We start from the raw sequence: 27,630 nt of genomic DNA, 5'->3' as shown, positions 1-27,630 counted from the left end.
CATTGTTACAATTAAGTTATAAATGAAAGCCTATACTTAAAACTTTATTTATTTTGAAAATTTTTAAGAGCACATAAAAATAAATTACATAAACTGAAAACAATTGTATACAAAATTTAACATAGGTAGACATAAAAAATAAACATAAATGAATGTGGTTCAATAAATAAAATACCTCGAAATACGGAAAATGAGCTGGAATGACATCGAGTATTAAAGGTTAAATAAATAAAAAAAAAATGAATAAAAAACACTGAATAAAGGGCTTCGACACCAATTCGAGTCCTATTAATAATATCCATGTACTTAAAAAAATTATATGATCAGTATATGTTGTCCGGAAACGAGTCATCGAGGTTAGTGGATAATTAGATTTTAAAAAGAAGGATAGAAAAATCTAAATTTATCAATGGAACATGATTTCAGAAAGTGATGTACGACTATCAGAAAATATATAGAACAAAATTACATCTATAAGTGGAACTTGATTCCGTCATTTTTGAATTCGGTTGCACTTTGTGGAAAATTTGTTTCCATCCCATTCTTCGCGTAAGAAAATAGTCGGTATGATTTCGTTTAGTATTAAGATAATAAATTTGAGTCGCCGTCACTGTGTTAAAACAGATTGTAGTTTTGAAGAGAAAAAAATCAAACTTTCAGTTGCCGTGTTTTCCTCCTTTTTTTCAAATAACTGCTTCCTTCATTCAATATACAACTTAAGGAATGTTTTATGGCAAAGGAATTCTATTTTTTATTTCTATATATATATGAGCAGAAGAATCTTACAAATTTACAATTTGAAATGTATGTTCAGACTATTAGAAAAATAAAAAGGTACAGGAAGTAAAAAGTCGAAGTATATCCGCTGTATCTTATACCACTTATTGCTGTTAACTAGTCACCAGTGTTACCTGTCAAAAACAAAAAGTTAAACAGGGATTCAGTTGCCAACCTAATGAATAGACTGTACAGTAACAGTCGCAGAAAATAATCCTGTATCATACACATTTACAGCAATAATAACTGCCATGTACTCGCTCATACCAATAAAAAAGAACTGTTTTTTTTTATGTTTTAGGACAAATAAATAAAATGGTCAAACAGCATAAAATTACATAAAAGAAATATTGCACATTTATAAAATATTAAACTTAGTATAACATAATATACAAATAACAAGAATATTGCACATGTCCAAAGTCACAAGTATAATTAAAAATAAGAATCAATAAATTCATCCATTGTTCCAGTTTAAAGTATTTTATATAAAAGATGTCTCATAAATTTATAAGGTGACGAATATTGTTTATATTAATTGAATTAATATATACACCATGATCTATATTATAAGTTGACTCCACCTGAAACCACCCATCAATGGCACTACACTAATCGTTATTCTTCCGTTTGTTTCTACAATTTTAATACACTTCCACATGATGACTCTGTGTATGTGGCGGATAATCCGAAAATGAATTGTTATTATCGTTGATATCAGCGGCCATCATCCGGGGACCTCCACCAAGTATGGTCATATTTTCAATAGACATTAAGTGTGAGCCAGGGTGGTTGGTCATAGGAATGTTTGGAGACTGTCGACCTATAAACCCAGAGGAGTTGGGCGGAATATTTGAAAAATGAGACCATGAATCCATTGGAGGAGTTCCAGGCGGTACTACTGGTACCTGTCCCATGTTTGGTTCCCTGTCTAAGGGTTGTCCAGAACTAAACATATCACCAGACAAACGACTGTTGTCCACATCATCGAGATCGTCAAGGTCATCATCAACTGAAATACAGAAATATGATAGTTAAACAAGTGCAGTAAAAGTTGAGTCATCATTTAGGCGTTTATGTTGGTGTGGAATTTTTGTCTTTTCGTATAAATCAGGAATCCTTTGGTAAAAATGTTTCTCATACGTGTTTTGCAGTTATCGTCTTTATTGGTTTATTGATCATAAAGTTTTGTGTATTTGGTCTCACCTGATGATCAAATGACTTTAAAAAAAAATAAACACGTTCGGGTTCATCGCAGCTAGTATCACACCTTATATAGAATCATATTCAAAACAGTGTGGTCCTGGCCATTGATTTGACGACCTAAATTATCCCATTGACTGGGACAGATTAGGTGAACGTTCGTCTGTAACGACCATTGCTCACTTCTTACTTATTATAGAATTGTGGGGTCACCAAAGGTTCTTAACGCCTTTAATGATAAAATAATTCGAAAAATTATTCAGGAATAACCTTTATGTTTTGATTTATATTATTGATATAAATCAACACATCGTATTGATCCGGATTCGTTTTTCGAATTGTTTTTTTTTAGGTGTTGAGAACCTATGGTGACCCCACAGATTCAGTGTCTTTAACAAGTACATAGTGAGCAGTGAGAAAAACGTTCATCTAATCTGTCCCAGTCAATGGGATAATTTAGGTCGTCAATCAATGGCCAGGACCACACTGTTTCGAATATGATTCTATATCGATCAACTTGTAGCGATTTTTTCATTGCTGATGATGAGCTTTGAGTATTTGCTTTATTTTATGAACTAGATTAAATCTAGCTATCCATAAATGTTAACATTCACGTTTAATTGTTTGTTGAGTAGACCGCTACATTTGTTACACAGAATTTGCCATTTGGCACCGTTGAGTGTGTGCTTAAAACAATCTGTATACATTACCTACAATTGTATTCAATTGATCAAGTTATGTGTGTAATTTGGTTGCTACCTCAACGACATATAATCATATAGCCTCTTGTTCATATTTTATTTTGTCTTCAATTGATATGATTAAATTAAAAACTTACTGTATGGACAATCCAAAAGACCATCATCTGATCGATCGTCAGCACTATTAGAGCTGTCTGGATCACCATTGCGCTTAAGTTGTCGGAAATAAGGACTCCATCTTTTCCGTCCTGCATCTTTTTTTAGACGCTTTTCTTTCGCTCGTCTGTTTTGAAACCATACTTGAACAACCCTCATATCAAGACTAGTTTCCGAACTTAATTGTTCTCTGACATGTCTTGCAGGCTTGGGGCTTTCGTTGTATGCTCTTTTTAATGCTTCAAGTTGCTTTGCATTTATTGTTGTTCTTGGTCTTTTGTTTGCAGCATCTAAATCATACTCTGGTAATAAGATAAAAATGTTGAAACTGTAGACAGAGTACAAAACACTCATCAAATATAATTAGCTTATAATTGTGTGTACGCCTTACAAGTTCAACGCTTAAAGTTGCTTTAATCGTCCCATGTATGTCACGTCATTTTTAGATGAATTCTTCCAATTTATTTTGCTGCGTATGTCGAAACATATTGCCTTTATACATTCTTCAAATTTTCCATTTCAAATACAAGTTTAGTCTTCAATAAAAACTTATCAGTACCCTAGAATCCAAAAAGTTAAAAGGCAAAAAAAAAATAACAAGAAGTTAAGAAAAATTAATCACCGCGAACATTTTTTTTGAGAAAGAGTATGTTTTTCTTCTTTCTAGAGGGTAGGACTAAATAATTTTCATAAATAAATCTTTTATTTTCAAATAAAAAGATAACATACGGCTGTAAAATGAAACTATACATTTTATAGTACACGATTTTCTATAAAGCTGATAATAGCATATTTAGATAGCGAGTTTATATTCTCTCAAAAGAAAAAAATCAAACTTTTTTTATAACCCGAAATCAGTAAAACCAAAGCAATGTCAATTTTTCAAATTAAAAAAATACAATTTTTATTTGAAAACTATCTTTTAATGTCGCTATTAATTCTTTCATCGAGTGTGCTGGATCCTCCCAGAGGGCAATGAAAATCATCATTTTTAATTCAAGTGTGTCATTTTGAGTGACAAAGTTTATCTAATTGCAGTTTGATTATGGAAATAAACACACTACCTTTCAAGGATTAAGTAATAACAGTGATCGATCAGCGAGGATCGCAGGTGTCGCAAAAAGATAAAGTATCTAAAACTGAGATGAAATATGCTACCTGAAGCTACCTGCAAGGTATTAAAATCAGTTTATAGAGAATTTACCGTATTTCTCAATTCCCATAGGCTAAATAGACGTCTCAGAAGGAATATTATTCAAACCATATAGCAATTTGGGCAAGATAGATTATGGGTTTAAAATATTGTAGCTTAAACAAGTTATATTTTACGACAATGTAATAGCAGTATCACCCGAATGACGGCATCACGACATCCGGGAAATATGAAACTTATAGAGTTTCTGAAACCTTAAAAAAGCACATTATTCAAAAGAAAATTGATTTAAGAGAATATTGTAAAACCTTAAAACAACAATGCAGAATCCTGAAATTCCAGATAGATTCTTTTTCTAAGCTTTATTGACGTTTTTTTATGTTATTAAAGGAACAAAGAAGATAACAAACTGTCATTTTATTGAAACAACCACCACTATAACTAAATACAAATTAGCAAAGTTGGTTAGATATATTATTACTGTATACATGCGCCAGTCAACGGCATTTTTTACACCGGAATCAGTGTTTGTAAATTTGACAAATAATCTAGTAAAAAGAAAGCTGTCCTCAATATTTTATTTTTTGTGTATGATATGCTTTTTGTTTATTTAGTTTTCCGGTAAGTTGCTGGTTTTATTAAAACCTACCTCTAGCTTTTGCTGATTCATAATCTGTTTTACAAACGAGTTTCCTATCCTCCATCAGATAGAATTCGTCTCCAGTATTCAACTGTCTACCACACATTAAACACGCAAAACATTCTAGATGGTAAACATTATCCTGAGCTCGGCGCACCACCTCTGTTGGTGGTATGCCCTTTTCGCATCCTGCACATTTTGTTCCAAACCGCCTAAAAATAGAAATATCAGAATTTGTTTTAAAGGCAAAAAACAGTAAATTGATACAAAGAATAGATATTGACAACTTTATATTGAATCGTCTAAACAACACATTAGATATATAGAACATAATGTTGTAATCCAAAATATTTGAATTGTGAACTTGAATCTCCTTTGCTTTTTGCTTTTTAAATGCAAACAAATAAATCTTTCAGTAAAGAAACTTTAAGCTGCCTATGCGGTATGGTTTTGCTTATTTTTGTAGGCCCTATGTGGTGACATATAGTTGTAAACTTCTACGTCGGTTTGGTCTCTGGTGGAGAGTTGTCTCATTGCCAATCATTTCACATATATAATTTAGTAAATGTTGATGATTTTCATACATGTTTTATGTTCGGCTAGTTGTTAAAATTTCAAGTTGGTAACGATGGTTACCAATCGGCTTTGAAGATCAACAACGGTTGTAAATCGGTCCTGAAGGTCACCAGTTTCATCAACCATTTTGTTGGTTAATTTGTAGTATACTATCGTTTTATTTTGTACTTTTATTAACGTTTCTAGTTATAAAATCTTTCTGCAAGTTTAATGACTTTCTGTCGCCCTAAAGAAACTCCGACGACTAGTCTGACTTTGACTGCAATCGAATAAATAAAATGATATATAGCACACTTAGTTGTATAATATTTACTATGGAAGCCATTTCTTACCATTAACAGTCTGATATAACTTTTGATTAAATGTATTTAATCGTTTTCTCACGGATGTACATGTTCTTGCTCTGTAAATACTATAAGAGTGTCCGTAAAATGGGACAAAATTACCCTTTTGCAAACTTTTGAAACGGTTAAATTGCAATTATATTCACGATACAGCTATATAGCATTTGAAATACTGGTAAATCGGCTGGATTTTTAATACAATATTTTGTGAGGAAATTGGCTGTATAGAATTAAAAAAAGTTCGCACTTCTGGTAAATGCAATTTAAAAAAAGGTAAGGAACATAAGGCCATATCCCAGTCCTGACGATATATAAATCCCATAAAAGATTTCTTCATGAAAATTTATATACGAACTATTGAAGAAAAGACCAGAGTCCATATCCAGGTTAGTATGCCTAGGTCGAAGTCAGATGTCACCATAAAGCCGTCATATTGGAATTTACAAGGAGCTTTGCAGAGTAAACTCACCAAAAAAAACCACGACCAATAAGCTTTATTTTCCCCATGTTTAATTCGTATGGATAATTTTTCAACTTATATAACGGGAGCAAAGATGTATTTAAACAGCTCGTTCAAATCAACTTTAACATTTACATAGTATTAAAGCAGTTTCTTTAGACTATAAAGTTTGTAGTCTTCAAGAATATCTACAGTTTTGTTAGTCTTCATCACTGTACAAATCCTTGGTTTTCAAGTATGCCTGTTTCATCTTTATGCATCCTTTTTTTGGTTTCATATCATGAGCATCTATTTTACAATAAATCTTTTCGGTATTGCGAAAGTATGAGCAAACAAGTCAATTATGACACATTAGCATAACCAATCTTTGATAAAACGAAATTGTTCAAAAAGAATTTAATATGCCTGCATGCAACAATTGAAAAAAATATAAACATGTCCAACATTTTATTGGTTAATTATCATCTGAATTGCAAGTGATTGCAGGGTGTATAATTGAGACTGATTATTAGATTCAACTCAATCAAAACAATTTGAGACATCTTTTCGCTCCACATCATAACTTCATTTCCTTTTGTTTGTTTTTCTCATTAATCACGACACATTAAGAAAAGCAAACAATGCATAGGCTTTGATATCTAGCAAAAATATTACATGGTGGAAAAATTACATACAATATGAAATCACTATTAGCAATTGACGAGTTTCAATTTCTTCCACTTCATTTACTGTTTACGAAAACTAGTAGAAACTGAAATCATACTTTTATCCATATTTTACATGTTCTTTATCACTTAGACGTTTGACGTAATGTTTTTTTTCAAACGCGTATTCCGTGGTAATTTAAAACATTGAAGTGCACATGAATTATTCAGACTGCGTCAAGACGAGGCAGCTAATCATATTAACGAAGTCAATTCATTTGAGAGAAGTGTAAATGACGAATGGACGAGAACATTACCGGCGGGAAAAACATCAACTTACTATAATTAATTAATGGAATATCTACTAAAAAGACTCAAGTCATTTTTATCACGCATCTATGGTATGCTTATGTCCTATATATCCTTTAAGTTTTCTTTTTTAAATTTATAAAGAAAAAAGAAAAAAAAATCCTAATGTTATACTATCAACTTTTAGTCGTATTGGGATATTAGTTTCTGGCTTGTTTTGTATAGGCCTGTTTAACAATGGATACATATTGCAAACTACTTTTATGGTAAAACGTTAAAGACATTTATACGTTCAAAGACGATGATATTCATTTTATCAAAAATTATTATAACAATAAATTTATCCAGTCAGAGATTGATTAGAAAAATAAATTTCCAAAAAATATCTATCACTGTGGGTTTTTTTTTACTGTAACACGATTCTATGAAAGTTTAAGTATTCTTGTTGGCTGTATTTGTCATCCTATACTCTTTTTTTATCAATTCGCGTGCTAGTTTAACTATTAAAGCACATTAAAACTTTCAAATTATCAGTACAAATTGAATGATACGATAAACGTTTAAAGAAATAAAAGTAAAATTATTAAAATTCATTAAATTTTGCATGATATAAATAAACACTTATACTATAGTTCACACACCTTTCTCATTTGCTATTAATATACATCTTTTCCCGTATTTTTTATTGTCGGTTTTTGTATCATTCTCATCTTACGTTAAGACCATAAGTATCTTACGGTTATATGACGGGTTGATATCAAATCTTACTCGATATCAAGTTCTTGAACTCTCAGTCAATAACTGTACAATCAGTTAACTGACTTAACCTTAATTTCATAGAGTAATTTCAGGCGAGATCTTTCATGACACACTAGTACCTACACGTGGTTTTATTGTTTGTGTTAATTTAGTGCGAACAAATATCGAAGCTTGAACTAATGAGGAATTTGTGTATAAGATACACGTACTTACTTCTCCATTGAACCAAATATCGTTATTGTATGCAATCTGTTATGTAATATTGCAGCCGAGATTTGACAGTTAAAAAATAATAATATTGGGTGCAGTATTGTCAAAGTGTGTCTTGTTTTGTGGTTTGCGATACGTCTATCTTTAATCTAAAAGAGCTTTACATTTCAACACGTACAAATGTACTGATATTTGGAACGAACTTATACACTCGACCGACAACTGCTTAATGTGCTCGCAATATTGAATATATACGTGTCAACACTGCAATGTATATGTTTATAGAAGTAAAGTGTTTTCAGTTAAGCTAAAAAGAAAATAAAATATTTTGTGTATCTGAAGTGTTTTTGGCTGACTTCGTTACTTCATAATAACATGTTCGTAGACATCGAATATTCTCAAAGAACAGTCCATATGAAATCCAACACAAGACATTGTTCACATTCTGTATAACAAATTAACTTAAAACTAAAAATATGAAGATTAAAAAAAAAATTAGTGCTATTAAATTAAAAAGTTTGTGTATTCTGTTAAATTACATGACAGATGTGATGTTTTTCAATAAACAAACAAGCATGTCAACATTTGTAAGTTATTCTAAGGATTCCATCAATCATTAAACTAAAATCATCGTAAGACACGCGCCAACACGTCCAGCAAACACACAGCAATGACAAATTACTTTACCGGACATTTTATGGTTACAGTAAACGACCTAAATTTATTCCGGAAGGATAATTGACAAGCTAGACGAACTATTTCATTTAAGTGGAATTAATTACTACGCCTTTTTTTGTTTCCAAAGCTCTTATTATTGATCGTTTTTTCGTCGGCATTTTAAAGACAAATGTATATCTAGTAAATTGTCTTTAATCATCGGCTGTAAGTTTGTTGGTTGGAAATGAATATAAAAGAAGACATTAATTTGTAAACTTTTAACCAATAGATTGGCCTATAATATATAACAGTTAGTATATGTCATGCTATCATTAAATTTTACGCATATGATATATATTTCAAGCAGCCAATGGAGTTAACATACCTACTCCTTGATATACAAAAAGTCAGTATATTTAGGGATATTTAAGATGAAAAAAAAGTTATAAAAAATAATAAAAAAATATAAGAAAAAGAAAATTTAATTGAAAGATAAAAACATAAAAATATAAGCAAAAAAAATATATTTTTGAAATCATATTTTCACATAATATTTAAAGAGTTATTTTCCCTATAAAAATAAATTGTCCGGTCAAGAAGGCTTTTAAATCTACATTTCATGATGCTAAAATCTTTTCAAATAGTCGAACGTTTGAGATTCAATCCTTATTATATGATTAATCCAGTAAAAAGCTAACAAAGGTCACAGTCATATAACAGAGCAGCCCAGACAGGTTTAGTTTATATAAACTTGACGATAGTCAACAATAATCATTCCTGGTTAAAAACACTCGCTAGACTAGTATCATTTGGTGTTTTTAAGCATACCAAAAATAACTTAAAGAAAAATATTAAATTAAATGTCAAGAGTTAAAAATACCCAACAAGATTTACGCAGAAGCAAGTTTGAAAACTATGCTAAAAAGTTGTTTATATTCTTATGAAATTTTCAGTCTAAATTAGCCAAGAACTTGTTCATTTAATTTTACGTTTTAACAGTATCTAGGTATACAATATTTGTTTGTAAAATCATTCTGATTCTATGATTATAATAACGAATGTTTAAGGCTTGTTCCATGTATATAATTTGCGAATAAGCTTACTATACTCTAATGTGTCATAATAAATACGATGAATCTTGTTACTTTATTTCTGAATCTCTGTGGATTCACTAAAACTGACAACAATATCATTGTTAGAATATGTAGAAATTGACGCTGAAACTTGTTATAAAATGTATTAATTAGTATTCAATATACAGATGTACATGTTCGTTTTAGTTTTGACTATAATTGTCCAAATACTTTACAGTTTCTTTTTCCAGATCAAGTATGTTTTTGTTGCAACAATTATGATTTAAAAAAATAGTTCAGTCTGACAGACGAACAACTTATTTTAATTTAAAGGGGGATAACTTGAAATAAAAGCCCTAAGCGACCCCCTAGCAGAATAGGAAAATCATAAACATATTAAAATTGTGTAATTGAGATCCAACAAGGATTTATAAAGTAAATATAAAAATAAGAAGATGTGATATGATTGCTAATGAGACAAATCTCCACAAGAGACTAAATGACACTAAAATTGATAACTTTTGGCTACCCCACGCCTCCAACAATGAGTAAAACCCATACTGCATAGTCAGCTATAAAAGGTCACGAAATGACTATGTAAATCTTTGGTTCCGTGGATTGCGTGACGACCAAATGAATTGTGTTTGTTTTTATTCAAATGTAAAATCTTTCTAGCTGAAAATTTGAAAATTCGAGAGAAAAAAGGAAGGAAAAGCACAGTCAAACACACACAAATAAAAATATAGATGAACTTTATAAACTTATTTGAACAACTGCAGAGTCTGTGATGTTTATCGTGAAACCCCTCACTCACGTCAACTATGAAAATTAAAATGTGAAGAAAATCAGCGTCCCGGATGTTTGTGAAACCTCATGCTTACGTCAATAAAAATAAAACGTACTATTGACATCCACTTTTCCTAGAAGATCCGGGCATGACCCTCTTGTAACAAATACACCTTAAGGTCTTCAACATTTGACGGAGTTTTCAATGATCAAATAGAAGCCGTATTAATAATTTTAAAGTTCGCTTTAAAGCCTAATAAAGCCTTTAATTTACTATATTCACGACCGATAAATATGGACTTTTACTTGAACTTTTAACGATACAAAAGATACAAAACACGAGTTTGAACACCATAGAAACATATAATCTGAAAAGAATTTCATAATCACTTTATCCAGGTTTTTTTTTTAGATGTTCTTTATGTTTTAACAGATCATACCTTTGATTTTACATCACTGACTAAATCGTTTAATGAATTTCGCCGATTATTAACGATAGATGGTTTTTTTCTACAAACCTTGCACTTCTGCCTAGCATTGTTTGTATTCGTTCTATTAAGTTTGCCATATTTTGACAACCCTTCATACTTTAAGACTTTGACACTCGTATATAGTGTTTACGTCTTTAAAACAAAACTTGTAGTAGGTTGTAATATTCCTGCATTTCAGTATTTCTATTTTTAGGTCACGTGTCGTAGTGATAATGATGTGGTCTTTGGTGTTTTGTAATTTTTAGATTAAAACAAAATAATATAGTCATGTAATGTGGTTTACTAGATTTTGTGAGTAATTCCAGCGAAGTTATATTTCTTACTAGTAATTTATTTTTATTTAGTAACATAATTACTGGTTTCGTGCAGTTTTATTACATCATATTTCTGCTACCCATAAATCTCTTTACTTTGTTTTTACTGGGCATTTATTCTGCACTTTTTGCACATTATTCTCAAGTTTAAAAAACCCACAACCAGACTCTCCTATATTCAAAGTTAACCTCGTTTCAGAAGTCAAACAGTTTGCAATGATGAAAACAAAAGACATTTTTGTGATTTGATTATTTCCCATTTATTTCATGGAATCTGTACCCTCTGGGACTTTTCTTATTTCACTTCGAGTCTATCGACAGCATTTTGTAAATATAGGAAATAATAAAACTCCAAACCAAGAAATACCAACTGTAATTTGTACTTAGTACAGGTAAATCTGCAGCACTTTTGAAAATGGACGAAACTGAAAGGTATTACCGAAACAAAATCAAAGAGCAGAGATATTTCAATTGCGATCTGTTTTCAGAAAAAGGATTAGTTTTGTTATTTACAATTCCTTTTGTTTGCATATATAAGTGTAACGACAACATATGAAAAATAGAGCTTAAATAATGAACTGATATTGTTCAGTGAGATATCTCATATCTTTATTCAGAAATGAGAACGTTGCTACTTGACGTGCCAAAAACTGCTACAGATCTTGTAAGGGAACCAGTATCTTATCACTAGTTTTTTTACTTTGCAAAAAAAACAACATTTATTTAATTGTATATATCATATTTTTAAAAGTCTTTGTATACATCTGTTTCGATTGGTGTATATTTGCATATACGATTTTTTTATTGACCTTTAATGTTATTTCTGGATCTTAAAACATTTACAAAATGTATGTGTGTGTGTTGAGATTTTAAGAAAAATGAACATCGGATCTTGCATAAAACAAAATATGTTTAAGGTAATTGAGAACTTTTTTCGATCAAAGATTAGCCGAATAACTACGAACCGAAGGAAACACCTGAATTTTAATCTGTCAGAATCCGCTTTTCCTAATAGGGAGAATTAGCATCACCTAGTGTTATATGATTGTAGAAAGTTGGCCATTTTGTAAGCTGAGATAAAAAGAATTATACAAACTGAATCAATAAGACGCTTTGTAATTTGACAGACGTTACCTGTCTTTAAAGGTTATTACGGATGTATGACATGTGTAAAATATTCATCTGGTATTAGCAGACATGCAAAGAGATAAGTGAAAATAGTATTTTTCCTTTCATGACAGTAAGAAGTTACGATTTTATTTCGTTTCAGCATGCGTTTTTTTTCTTTTTCTTTATTGAAACTACAGATTTCCTGATTCCCTTGAATAAAAGAAGCTTTTTACAATATTTATTGAATAATACCACAACGTTCTTTACAAGGAGTTATTGTAGATTACATACCTGCAAACATATAAAAATAAGAAGATGTGACATGATAGCCCAAGAGAAAAGTATCCACCAGAGCCCAAAAGACGCGAACGAGTGACGGTCTTCAAAGACGAACTAACCTATACAATAGACAGACACAGAAGGCCCAGACGTGACAAAATGCGAAACAATTCAATTGAGAAAACAAATGGCATGATTTATTAATAGGACGAAAAATAAATACGACAGACAGCAACCAGGGGCAAACACTGAGTTATAGGATCCTTACTTGGGACAGGCACATATAAAGAATTGTCGGGGTAAAACATATTTGATTGTTCATCCCATAATTTCCTCTAATAACTCCTAAAATTGTATATGTTGTTTTCATAATAGTTCATTGAGAGTCTTTGGAGCCATACTCATAATTGTTTTCTTTTCTTATCAAAGAAATGCAATTTTACCAGTGCATTCAAATCAATGTAAAACTTACTGCGACAAGATTTTAAATCAATTTTCAGTTTTCATTTCAGACTTTTATCAACTTACAGTTATTATCGATTTTTACATTAAAAGCAAGATGCATGAACTTGTATGATCCGACAAGAAACGGAAAGTTTGTATTAGACCTCGAAAATATCTCAACTGCAACAGCTCAGTCAAACACACTACAGAAAAAGCAAACTTAACACGAACAATTAACTTTGAAACACTGTTTCTCCATTCTCTATACGTATGATCTTTTCTTCCATACTAGTAGTTCTTGATAATTTAAAAATAGATTTAATGAATTAATAATATACTGCATCCAAGGACTTTAAAAGGAACTAAGTTTTTCTTTGTTATGCAATTCTATCAATGAGATATTTTCAGAGCAATACAAACTAGGCTTTTGGTTTGGTTTGTAACTGGCAACATACAGGATCATAAAGACGATTCGAATCGTTTCTTTGAATTATTAACCAAACGGTGCCATGCTTTCATGTTTTTGAGTGCAACTTATATCTGGAGCTTTATAGAAGAGTATATTGTTCGCGTTAACTGGTCTTATGTCAGAATATCATGTTAAAGGGTATTAAGCAATAAGAAGATTACAGTATGCCAGGGGAAAAATTATCGAACCTTTCCTTAAAGATATAAAAACAGAGAATTTTATTGATATCAATGTTGGATGTCTCTTATATTATTTGAAAAATACATATTTCGAGTGTCTTTATATGCAATTTAAAGCGTACTTCAAATCTCGGTAGTTAACTTTTATAAACAGTTATCTTATCCAACTGACTCCAAGGAAATATCATAATATCTAAATTCTGAAATGTGAACAGGAAAAGAAGATGAAAAAAGGAAAAATAGAAAAGTTGTGTATCCGTTCTCTTGAAGTAACCTATACATACAATGTATATGTAACTGATAGTGGGAACGTTGCGAAGTTTATCAATTATTCAGAACTCCGAACTCCTCAGGGATCTGCCTATCGTTACATTTCCTTCATGTATATTTCATGACAAGTTAAAGTTCACGCAAGAAAATGATAAACACAAATATTCCAGTTCATTGCAAAATCTTTATACACATACAAAAGTTAGAAATAAGGTAGTGCATTTTGTGTTAAAACCCATATAACTGATACATAAGTAAATGATGATCAAATGTCCACAGTCGAGTTGGACTTTGAAATGAAAACTATCGATTCTCTATAGTTGGTAAAATCAGAAGTTTTCATAACACAAAATAACTAGTTTAAAAATACATTTCTTATTAGTATGTGTCACAACAACGGTGTAATGCAATTTTTTCTATAATACAAAGTTTTTTTTAATCCATTAAAGGATTTCATACTAGATTATAATACTTCAATTACTTTTTCGACGAGAGAGTATGATTTAACAAATAAAGTTCGAACGTCATAATTTATTTATATTGAACGGTAGAATGACATATACATGTATCTTGAAAGTCAATCGGGAGAGAAAACTAGGTCAATATGACGGAAAATAACGTCAATCGGAGAGAAGTATAGGTCAATCGAAAAGAAATTCAGGTCAATTCGTTGCATAATTATCATAATCGGTAGAACTCGATTCCACGAAAAAGTCAACATGGATTTATTTTTAAACTTACATAACGTAAAAAAATAAATGTGAATAATGTACAAAAAAAAAGAAAAAGGCCAATTAAAATTATATAAAAAGGAAAAAAGACAAAGACAAAAGAACTACAAAGACGGTACAAGAACCATAATTGGCACCAGCTAATAAGAAACTCACCTGAAGAAATCATCCTTGCAGTAAACCATATCACCTTTTGAAAAACATTTGTCACTTAGCTGTAGTTTACAGTCAGAACATTTTAAACATTTAGAATGCCAAGAACGTTCCAAAACTTTTAAAATAAATCTGTCTAAAATAGGTTCTCCACATCCGGCACATTTTGGAATTGCAGCTGTAATAAAAACAAATATAGAATTATGACTAAGGCATCAACCTAAGGCCAACGATACTAGAACAAAGATTGAATTGAAGTACAACAAATTATTCCCTGTTAATTATTCCCGTCCTTCTATTTACTAATTTAAAGATATTTAAAGCGTAAATTTCATTGTCTAGCTGTTAAGCACTGTGTGGACTAGAGTTCGTAACGATATCATCAGATCAGCACAATTGGTGCTTCGTAATCTCAACAACATGACAACATCCATTTCTTAAAATTTTCGTTTAAATATTACGAAATCATTAAAGAAAGTTAGGTCCAAACTCCCAAAGAAAAGTTGAACTTAGATAGTGTTGGTTGTTCTGTTTCTTTTATGGATATATACATCCGAAAGTATTCATACATTCTCGGGTTCCAAATAATAACGAAAAATCCAATAGTGCTGAAATGATATAAAACACCAAAAATCATCCAAAGTAAGTGTCTTGCCAAACGCTTCATAATAAAGATGAAACTATTTAAAATTGTACAGGAACGAGTTTTACTTTCGTTCTTTTATTCCAGTCACATGAAGAAGAAGAAGAAAACATTTAATTAAGCCGTTATTTTTCTCGTTTTAAAATTTAGAAATCAAAGTTAAGTTTGATAAATGCATGATTTTTTTATGTAAATACATGAATTTTTAATAAACAACATTTTCTTTGATTCATTCACTTTTTTAGTTTGCAAAAAGGTTTCCAAATACCTATCTTATTAATTAAGTGAGTAAACAAAAAGATGAATAAATAAAAGATCGTCAAATTGAAATTAGGCATATATATTATGACATTTTAGCTACATTTAGAAGAAAATACATAAAAATAACAATATAATTAATTGTATAAATATTTCTTAGCATGCTTAATACATCAAAGTGAATATAACAGGTTAGTTAGTTTATTCAAATTTTGGAAACCTAAAATATGATATCATATTTTTCATGAATCATTGACTAATATTGGTTCAAAAATTATTGGGTCGGGGATATTGACATTAATAAAATATACATTAATTAAAGAGAAGCTATAATTTTGTTAGATAATTGTCGACAATTCGATGAAACCAGTAATAAGACGGTGGCCTCGGGGTTCTAATTGTGAAATCGACACCACACGGAATATCTTGGAAAAGCTTTGTCAACGTTGCGCACCATCTGTTGAAGAAAAACGTAGAAATATGAAAACAGACATAAAGACTGCTGTTTTAAACGGTCCATGCCGTGTCGTGTTGGGTTAAATACATGTTTTAGAAAAAGCTATGAATAATATCCGCTGGTTTAACTTAAGGAAACATCGATAATTTATTCATAGATGTGTTTTGTTATGAAATATGTATCCAGATTGTCCTGGTTAAGGTTTATTGAATACGAAGAATACCGTCTTTTCAATTCTAAAAATATCAAGACAGCTCATATGCATATTGTTTTGTTTCAAGATTCGCTCTGTGATTGGTCTATTGTAATGCAACTTCAAAAGATCCTAAATCATGGCCGTTAAAAATAGCTCATTTCTTAATTTTGAGTTTACAAGAAAAAGTTGAAGTCAAATATTAGAATTCTTATTTTTGTTGCTATTTTCTGTCTAGAATAATACAAAATGACTAGCATTAGTGAATAATTCGGAGTTACCGGTTCACGCATTTTAATATTGTTGGTTTGGTCTATAAAAAGGTGCATTAAATGTCTTCTTTTGAGAAGTATTAACAAAAGAACCTATATGAATTTTCCATCTGGAAACATCCGTGTCAAAAGAGTTAACGTTAGCTATATATGAATTTTGCAAAGCGCAACTGTCTACTGTATCATTTTACTAATAAGGGTAGTTCGCATAAAAAAACTATCTTTATATCACTTTAATAATCGTCTTAGGGGTATTAAATTGGCTTGATCTCATCTATGATCAAGATTAGCGCTATTGAAGAACAAATAAAATAATTTCATGCCATATTTTTGCACATAAGGACGATACTATATTCCCCTACTGGACAATAATCCGGGTTCAATTTCGCACGACCTTTGTTCATCGATTTTCGATCGTTATAATGACCAGTTGTACGTTTTGAGTGACGTGGTCACTTCTGGGATAAGATGAAACTGACCCGTGCTGGCACTTGAGGATTAATAAAAGTTGGAGTGTTGACCCCGACTTCTGAAGTGCAATTTATCACTTGAAGATGAGCGGAGTGATCAACGCCTTTTGTTACAGAGAAGCACCTGTTATATGTTATTCTACCCCTAGGATAGTACATCACCTGGCTAGAGACAAACTGTCGACAATAGAATTATACCCAGCGGTAACAAATTGTGAGAAATATTACAATAACATGTATTATCGCTACAAAAATAAACAATAAATATGAGATATAACATTACTGTTCGATAAATTAACTTAAACAAACTGCATGACGTCATATTTTTTTTTTTAAATTTTATGATTAGATTATAAATTTTAAGCAAAAAACATTAACCGTTATTTGATTTTAAAAATAAGGAATTGTGGTATAACCAATGAGAAAAGCATTAACCAGAGCCAAAATGACATAAAGCTGACCCGTGACCAAATCAGGGCTTAAACATACTATTAGACATTTTGTAAGCCTGGTTTTTATCCTATTTAAATTGACACCGTCAACGAGAGAGTTAAATGATACCATAATGATGGCCATTTGATAGTTTTTACTTAACAACTTAAACATCCGATTGTTCATGTTTTTACACCAATGTACATCTACCAATGTCTGACTGATAATCTTATTTCAAATAAATCTTTACAGCTCAAATTTAGGAGATTTTGAATATATCCTTATACTGTATATTCTTGTTTAAATTGCGCCTTTTATGATTATATATCTATGTGATATGACATAAGTTATTTTTCAACTGCTATTAATACATGTTTTGAAAATCAAATGCATTGTTTTTGTTAAACTATGAATCTAATTAAACATCACTTCAAGCAAACTTTTAATTCAAAGACAACTACCAGAAAGAATTTGATTTATATAATTTGTTTGGTTTATTTCATGAACTGTTTTGCAATGTAACAGACATTGACTGCTTGCTTTCCTTGTGAGATCGCTTGATGCAAATCGTAAAATTGTGCTTGTCATTTGTGCATTATATACAAACAAAGTGAAAACTATCAGTGAAAGTTATTTCCAACCGTTATCTTTCCCATCGGAATTCCTCTTGTCATTTTATTCTTTACTTTCGGAAGCCTGAATATTCAAACACGCGCCAAGCACGTGCCTGGCCAATGTAACTTTTACGGCTATTCGTATCTACGTTAGTACGGTTTCCTGTCTCATGTGACCAACGCTGTTCAGCTTTGAATGGCACGTGATGCACATCTGGGCGATTTTCAAAACGTCTGACAAAATTATTACATAGAAATTGCTTAGAAATGCTAAAACATTGAAAGTGATTCTGATTCAATTTTTAAGGTTGTTTAAGCATTAAACTGTCTGTTAAAGCTTAGTTGTTAAAATTGTTTTCCGCATTGAATGTTCACGTTTTTATTTATAAAAGATTTATACAAGTTTCCTTCTATTTATTCCCAAAAGAAAATACTTCTTCAAACTTTTGATAATATACACAATGGCATAATAAGACATCCGTTAGAACCATTAGTTGACATTTAGAATGTATTTCTGAACTATAAGTCAAAGTTTTATAATAACGAAACTAACAGCATTACAAACGTTAAATATGTACAGTTAAGTATTTCAATCTTTTGAAACTTTGAGAATTCAAAATACATATATACGCATGAAACTGACCAGTGAATATACTATTTTAGTTTTCATGAAGATTTTGTATGTCTATATAGTTTCAGAGTTGAGATTTAATAAAGCAATTAATCTGTTGAAGTCCCTGTAGCCATTGTCCAAACAGAAAAAAAATAAATCACTATTTACTTTATATAACGTATTAAATTTACATTTTAACGAAACATTTCACGGCTGATGGCTTCCGTGATAAAATAACAAAGCTTAGAACCGTTACTCCGCTCAATAAAAAGGTAAATTACTTCCTAGCTTCGGAAGTTTTATCTTTCAACTTGCAGGAAATATTTTGTTTTCAATCTAGTACCAGCGGAGAGCGCTCTATTCATTGTCGTACCGTCATTGTTTCCGATTTTATCTGTTTAACGCATTGACGACTTCGCCGTTAGCATGCAGACGGGTTGATAGCAATTGCTTTAAAGACCTTTTTATTTCCGTTTCACCTGAGTTTTATTCTGATCAATGTTCCGTTAATATGGTTTTCAGGTAAAATTATGGATATTAGAGAGCTAAAAATTATTGCAATTAAAACAATGTTTGTTTTATTCGGAATAAAATAGACTTTCAAGTTGTACAAGTAGAAAGTATCATTTAATTTGACCCTGAAATGAAGAGTATTGAATGGAGTGAAAAGAATAGAATTCAATGCATTATCATTAACTTAAAAAATTCTTTACAATGTTGCAACCTTGCAGCGGTAATTCGTTATTAATTTCATCAGCGTTTATGATAAGATTTAACAGTTTTAATTGAATGTACCAAACAAACATTGCGAAAAAATGTTCGAGTTTACAATGTTTGGGAATCTGAAACCTTAAACAAACGTTGGCCTTGCCAACACCGAAAAGTGGACTATAACCGATATCTAAATCGCCGTAGCCATTACATTAAGATTCTTTAACGGGCTTAATGTACCTTTACTGGTATCTTATCTGTAATACTCTGATATTTTAAAAACATAATGATTAAATTCTTCGTTTATTTTAAAGTACTTTGCCCTTTATGCTAGTTAGTATGGTTTACTTTTTTGTGTTTTTGATGTGGTTACTTTTTTTTTTGCTTCTCCTTTTTTAAGTAAACTTGCATGATTATGCTTTATATACTACCGTTTATGTATGTATGTATTCGCCGGTTACAAGCTCTATATAGTTTATGTTTTGTAATATGAAACTATACTGCATCTTGATTAAAGTTGAGAATGGAAATTGGGAATGTGTCAAAGAGACAACAACCGACCATAGAAAAAACAACAACAGAAGGACACCAACAGGTCTTTAATGTAGCGAGAAATTCCCGCACCCGGAGACGTCCTTCAGCTGATTAATCTTTCGTATCTTTTCCTAATTAAACATGTTTTTAACAATTTTAATGGTCACATATATTAGCCACGTTTGGGAAGATTCTCGTCAAACGAAAATCAAATTAATAGTATTTGCGAATGTCTATGGTACATCATATTCTCACTACTTGGTATATGTATGGGGCATAAAACTTTATAATACAGGTATTGGATTTAAAACATTGATATGTCCATTGTCAAATGGCACGTTTTTTTTTTAGAAGGAATTGACCATTCACAACATCATCTTATTATATGTCTTAAATGATTTTAAAGAAAATAATTATAAGAGAAACATAAATCTCTTAAATAAAAAAAAGTTGCATGTCATGTAGAAACTGATAATGTACTGATTTATGATAAAAACTTAACATATGATAAAAGAAATTAAAGTTTACGAGTTCTTAATTTGAGATAACTTCACACACTGGTGAACATAATCAAACCAGGGTCGAACCTTCAGACTTATTTTATTCAATTTTATCATGTCGTCAAATGGGACGATTCATCCATTTATTCTCTTCAGGTGGTTTTTTTTGACAAAATTTGTTAAATTTATGATTAACTTGTAATGATCACGAAGCAGGTGTGTCGTTTGATGGCGTGCACGCGTCCGTTACCTAGCGGGCACGTGCGGTAGAAAACCGCTATTATGACAAGCTCGGTCGATCAACCAAGACAAGTTACAAGTTTTAACGTCTGTTTGTACTTTTCATTTGCAATGTAAATTACCTGACAACACGGAAAGAGGATTTTCTCCAAAATTCTAAAATCAATAAGATATCAATAATGCATTTCCATGGTAAAATCTTAACTCAATGTCATTCAGGATCTTAACCAATTTTCGAGAGGAAAACAAACGTATCATATAGTTTCTCAATGAACTATCTTAAGGAATATTTTACAAGTATGTCAGTATATAGTTAAAAAAAAGTTTAAGATAAATGTACAGGTCGTTTTTACGTTTGATATTATCCTAAGCCCTTATAGACTTATAATACTATCAAATGTACTGCCATATTCCCCCTCTTTTTTAATCAGTAAGGGGTGAATTTTTGTTTTAGTTTCACATTTTTCATGACGAGATCGTAAAATCTGTAATGACATTCTTTCTTTTACATATACAAACAACATTTTATTTGTGCAGAGCTACATGCAGAAGACACTCGTGTAAGTCAAAGAAATCAGAAGAATTTTGTGTAATTAAATCTATTGTGTTGACATATACTAGTGTATATGTTTGTGTCCGTAGAGTATATTTTTTATAAAATAATAATCATCTGTTTGATCTTTCTTTTATCAAAATTACTAACATATTGAAAGTTAGAATCATATATATTTAAAATATATAAAATAAAGCTTTTTGGATGGAGAGTTGTCTCATTGGCACTCACACCACATCTTCCTATATCTATTTGAAATTAATTTTGAAAAAAAGTTGAAGTATACATGTAGCTGTTTTTGTCTAATCTCAGTGATAACTTTATTTTGGGGGCACCATTTCCGCAAAAATATACTTATAAATGATTTTGAAAATAATTTTTCGCAAAAATGTAAGGAAGCAATTGATGCTCTCTTTGAGTCTCTAGTAAAACGTGGATTATGCCAGAGGCAAGGGTATGGATATTTGACACTATAGTGGTAATTCTGTACAATTAAATGTTATCACTTTTCTATTTTTCTTTAATTGATCAACTCAGATGATACCGTTTCCGTACATGTCTTTGTACAAGACAGTGGTGATTTGATACAGCCTGTATATATATGTAAAATTGACAACCTATGAATAGGCGAGTTACCAAAGGTCGAAAATGGGTATGTATACATACATATATTCAAGACCATGGCAACATGGACGATGGGAAACAAGAATCATCACACAAATCTATACATATGCAACAAGAGCCTGTTGTTCAGTAGTTTTCGTTTGTTGTTGTTGTTCATAAGTTGTTCATGTTTCTCGTGGTTTTATATAGACCTTTGATTTTCCTGTTTGAATTGTTTCACACTAGACATTGTGGGTCCTTTATGACTTTCAGTTCGGTGTGAGCCAAGTCTCTGTGTTTTTGGCCGTACTTTGACCTATAATTATTTAGACTTTACACATTGTAACTTGGATGAAGTTCTATCTCATATACACCGATACCATATTTCTTATTATTTATTGAGTGACATGATTCGAATAGAGCTTGTGTTCACAGAAAGGGTTAATATAGAGGGGGTATATAGGTTAAAGTTACTTGACATCCCATAATTTCATCTATAAATAGTATTATAAAAGTGAAAAGCAGCATGTCCAAAGATAAGTACTGGTCTCATTGAAAAAGTTCCTGCTGTACATGTGGTAACCCATGGGGCCACGCTTGAAAGAAAGATCAAACCGGTTAACAAGAACCTTTACATGTGGTAACCCACGGGGCCACTCTTGAAAGATAAAACCGGTTAACAAGAACAAGTCCTGGAAGACTAACGAATTTGCGAACTATTTTACATTCTACGTTTGTAAGTGCAGTCTAGTTACATATCGTATCAACAATATTTAAATGCTTTTGTTATATCGTACAAGTTTATGAAATAAGCATGCTACACCATTTCAAGACAAGTTATAAAATAATATATATCGAGTAAAAAATAAAGTGCAATTTAGGTCAACTATACTTCATGTTATTTAAATAAAAACCTTGCAATTTTATATCGATTTATAAGTATTTATTTTAGAACAGTTAATCTGTATATCTAAACACGTGTGAATACATTAACTATATGAATGACTCGTGGAACTAGTATTTTTTTTCTATCAATATCATTTTTCTGTCATTTTACAAGGTTAATATGGTATTAATATTCCAAGTATTATAATGGAATCGATGTAAAACTGAATCATAAGAGACCAAACATATAATTTTGTATAGGCTAGTGAGTGAAAGCCTTAAGTTTGACAGGAAAACACCAAACTGGCCTTATGTTATGCATAAAAAAGTGCCAAAAGTTTTATGTATTAAAATCGTTTTAAAAGATTGACACTTCTAATTACCAAATTTATAAGGTTTTTAAAATGTGTAAAGAAAACCCCTTGCGAGGGAGGCCTTAAAATCTCCATATTTTACAACTTTGCACTCTTAATTATAATCTACGAAATTAGAATACATGCTTGTCTCCTAAATGGACAAGGTAATTTCTATTTTTCTTACAGAATTGACAAACAAAGATCACCAATGTCATATAATGAAACAATTGAAATAATAAAAAGCGAAAAATGAAAAATGTTCCTCATGCAGTTTATTCTGCCATATTTTGTAAACGAGGAATATATTTTAATGGTTGTTTGGATTTAGAAGTTACACAGTCATTTATATATATATTTAATAAAAAAAAAAGTTGTCCTGGCACTTAGGTTTAAACTTTAACAGCATTTTATGTATTGAATTGGATTATGAACTATTTTATAAAAAAACTTATATTGTACAGAAAATAATAGTGCATTTCATAGTTGATTTCAATTTTCAGATACATTCCATCTTCATTAGGAATGGATAAAACTTCAAATTTAAAGAAACGAAGCAACATAACTCCATTTAACAATAATTTATTCATTATATCATACATTTCTTCCCCTTCAATAGAAATTTCATGAAAATACGTCACATTTTATATAGTAAAAACTATAAATAGAATAGCACATTCAGTATTTGCCTAGAGAGTTTTTCACTGATTATAAATGCCTTTGGAATATATTTTACGTGTCATAAAGTATTGTTTATAGGTATTTAAAATCATACTTTTAAAATAAGATTACTCATTTATATATAACGGAAGCATCAATAATAATAAAATAAAACGAATAATCTATTTTATAACCAAAGTTTTGAAATTTTCAACAAATAGTTTAATTTTTTAGTTTTTAATTAAGAACTTCAATCCATCTTCATTTGTAGGCAGAACGAAAGGCGCTTTGGAATACATTAAAATTTGAATAAAAAGGGATATATATATATATGCAATTCACCGTTACAAAGTCTTAAAAAGTTAAATAGGTTTTTAACCATCCAAACTCTATAAACAAATGTAAATTGAATTATTGTGATTATCATCACAATTATTATTATTGCTATAAGTGAAATTCTTTAAAACTTATTAAAATCTCTCATATTTCAATACATCAATTCTAACATGGCTCAAAAACACCGTTATTTAAATTAATCATATTTTTGTATCGTGAAAAATCAACGACCTTGATATGTATCATTTGCTTTCAAAATTACATTCTAAAAATGAAGTAATTCTTTTGATTTTAATCTTTTAGTTTGATCGTGAAAAAAAAAATCATGTTGCAATGTGGTTTTGAATGATATCTATGTCATCTCTCGTTCTGTTTGTGAATACCCGCATTCTCTAAACATCTGAAGCTCTAATTGAAATTTAACAAAGTGAAACACCAGTTTCAATTATTAAGTTAACAATGATACAAAAGCGATACCATTGTGCTTTTAAACGGGGTGTTGAAATACCAATTTAATGCAAATTTAATTTTATATTAACAATAGATTGAAACAGCACAACTCTTAACCACATTTATGACGATTTTGAAAAGAAAAGCAGTGCGACATTATTTACGGTGTTGGTTTGTTAACAACTAATTCTAAATTTTAATTAAATTTGACCGACTGGTTTTTAATTTATTTCCAGAACGTTGAAATTGCAATATCTAGTGCAAATAAATGGTATGTTATATTTGTGAATAAAAGAATAAAAAAAAAATAATTAAAAGAATAAAATTAATTTATGATTTTGAACTCATGTCTCAATTTTATAATACAAACTCAGCTTAAACTAAAACATATGTTAAACATAATTAAGGTGCTTACCATTTCAACCCCACATTAAAGATCCAAAATTTTAAGTAAACTAACTATAAACTTATTTTAACTATTTGTTAAAGTTACGTCAGTGTTGAACGAAAGTTAATTTAATTCTGACTGATACCAAGTGACTATAATGCAGTTTTAATTTACAAATAATAAGCAGCAAATTCCTAATTTATCCTAATTACATAAAACAATTTATTTAATCACCCCGACATCTCACTTTCCCTAACAAATTAATTTGATTCGGGATCTGATACTGATGATAAAAACCAATAACTGCCAATTCAATATTGAAAAATACAGGCGGACAATCAATTTTATTAATAAAGGAAAAGGGGTATCGAAATGTAAGAGCTTACCTTCTAAGAATTTGTTCCGACTAAGCATATCTGATAAAGATGCCCTTGTTGGACTTGCAGGACTATCTGCACGAAATACCGTAGAGCCAGGTGACAGATCCGTTAAAGTGGACATGTTTCTATTCAAATATTTTCACAATTTTCCCCACTTGTCCACAAGTTTTTCAGAATGAAAACAAATTTAGTTTTTCTGTAGAAAGTCAATTCTTAATACTTTGTGTCAGTTCTAATTGGTGGAAATGGCCTGAAAGCAGCCACTAGCATCACATGACAGAGATCAATGAATATTCATTGTGTATTGATTTCTCTGGAAGTGCTATAGCTAGGTGAGATGCTGATTAAGATCGGTATGACCTCCGGTAGAGCTACGCACGTGTCCACCTGTCAACATACAACAGGTATTATTCAAGGTGACTGATTTATCCCCTATCACCAACAGTTCGGCTTAATTTGTGTCTAACGGAAAAGACTGGAGTTGTGATTTTTTTCTCTTTATCCGAAAATTAATGTTGTAATTTGTAAAACAGTGTTTAATTATCACTTTGGTAGAAGATCACAGAAATTTGAAAATCAAAAATTCGAACTTTATACTGAATCAAATCGCTAATTAACCGGACAAAGTCTCACTCCTACTAAATTGACTCAATTCAGAAATCTGATTGGTTGTTACTGATAATCATTGTTTTGCTTTGTAGTTTGTTTTTATATTTTTTATTTTACTTCAATTTTATGTCTTGTTTGTCTATTCTTTAAGTAAGGAAGATATCGGTGAATTATAGAGTTGAAATTAATTAAACAAACAAATAAGCCGTATGCATAAATTTGAATAATATATTACGGATATATGCATTAGATATAAATAAAACATCGAAATTTATGTTGTCATCATCATCAAATAGATCAAATGAAAATTCTGCTCGCAGGATACAATTCATATCCGTTTTCTTTAGTAAATCGTAATGTAGTAAGCTTATTGAATAATTCAAATTACAAACATATTTTACGTCACAAAATGGCCAGAGTTTACAGCTAAAGAATGAAGCAATTTACAATTTAAAAAAACAGTGTATTTGTATAGTTGAAGCAGTTCTATCATGCATTCATCATATATTGTGTCTTGTACATTTATCTATTTTATATGGCTACAGTTTACATGGATATACATAACTATAACTAGAACCTTAATAAGTATTTGTTATATAGAAGGATTTTGTTAGACATATACTTATTTTGATAGTATTAGTACCTTAGGTAACCCTACACCTACTATTTATAGTATTTATGGCTTCTAAGCAAATAGCTTAATCATTTAAAGGTTTATACAACGCTTTTACTGTATTTGTTTCAATATACAATAAACAAAAATGTACATTGGAACAAATACATTGAACTACATGTGTTGCTTTCCCCCGAATTTGCAGTATAAAGAATATGTAATCATACGCCAACGTATTTGCATTGAACTCATTCAAGCATGCTTTCTAAATATGTCCGAAATTGTATTGTACCGCCGGGTTGATCGGTTCGCATTGGTTCATAGTGTAAAGACCAATTTAATGTATCCAATTTTGAAAATTCTGCAAAATAATAATCTTCTGACAATGAAACTTCTTTTTGGTAATGACCTACACTTAATTTACATTGTAAATTTAAATGTCAAGTTATATATACAAAACATCTATATTTTGAAATTCTAATTAACACAATAATAAACATTAAAATATCTTTCCGTTCTCCGTAGTATGGGAATATATCACCGGGTTCTAAATCGAATTATGTTTTATTTTGTTAAACTCAACGTCAAAATGAACAAGCCAACAATAAAAAGCTTTGTATATCAGTCTGTTTTTGCTTGTATATGTATTTCCAAAATATACTTACTTTCCTCTTCATTTATTTTGTAATGTGTTGTTGATAATGTTGAACGTATATTATTATTTTTCTTTGATGACTAAGTAAGATCAAACCAAGTTGAATGTTCGTGTACACACAACGTATTTATGTTAAACCAATAACCATGTGCGCTGCATTGTTTATGATGATTGTGTTGAAACAAGTTATAAGAACTAACAAAACTAAATCAAAATAGTGCTAAGGTGTACAGAGGTGTCATTAAACATCGAAACATGATTCACGAATTATTACAGTGAAATTCGTTTAAAACGTTATCCGCAGTTTCATACCAGCACCA

General features: G+C 30.5%; 2 protein-coding genes across 3 annotated transcripts in view; both read right to left on the bottom strand.

The window, feature by feature from the left end:
- The window catches only part of LOC134705788 (uncharacterized), a 474,551-nt gene that overhangs the window by 220,897 nt on the left and 226,024 nt on the right, over positions 1-27,630 (bottom strand). The gene's annotated exons all lie outside the window — the stretch shown is intronic.
- Positions 84-25,657, bottom strand: LOC134707322 (LIM/homeobox protein Lhx3-like). Of its 2 annotated transcripts, none has more exons than XM_063566970.1 (5): positions 25,440-25,657; positions 14,892-15,066; positions 4,640-4,842; positions 2,819-3,139; positions 84-1,789 (listed from the first exon to the last, which is right to left on the bottom strand). In XM_063566970.1, the coding sequence occupies exons 1-5, from the start codon at positions 25,552-25,554 to the stop codon at positions 1,422-1,424; spliced, it is 1,182 nt and encodes a 393-aa protein (XP_063423040.1). In that variant the 5' UTR covers positions 25,555-25,657; the 3' UTR covers positions 84-1,421. The 2 variants fall into 2 exon arrangements, with proteins under 2 accessions (XP_063423040.1, XP_063423041.1); XM_063566971.1 differs by having other exon boundaries at positions 2,819-3,127.

Source organism: Mytilus trossulus, chromosome 2 (assembly GCF_036588685.1).
Source record: "Mytilus trossulus isolate FHL-02 chromosome 2, PNRI_Mtr1.1.1.hap1, whole genome shotgun sequence".
NCBI lineage: Eukaryota > Metazoa > Mollusca > Bivalvia > Mytilida > Mytilidae > Mytilus > Mytilus trossulus.
Note: the sequence above shows the minus strand (reverse complement) of the source record. Positions and strands in the feature narration are given on the sequence as shown.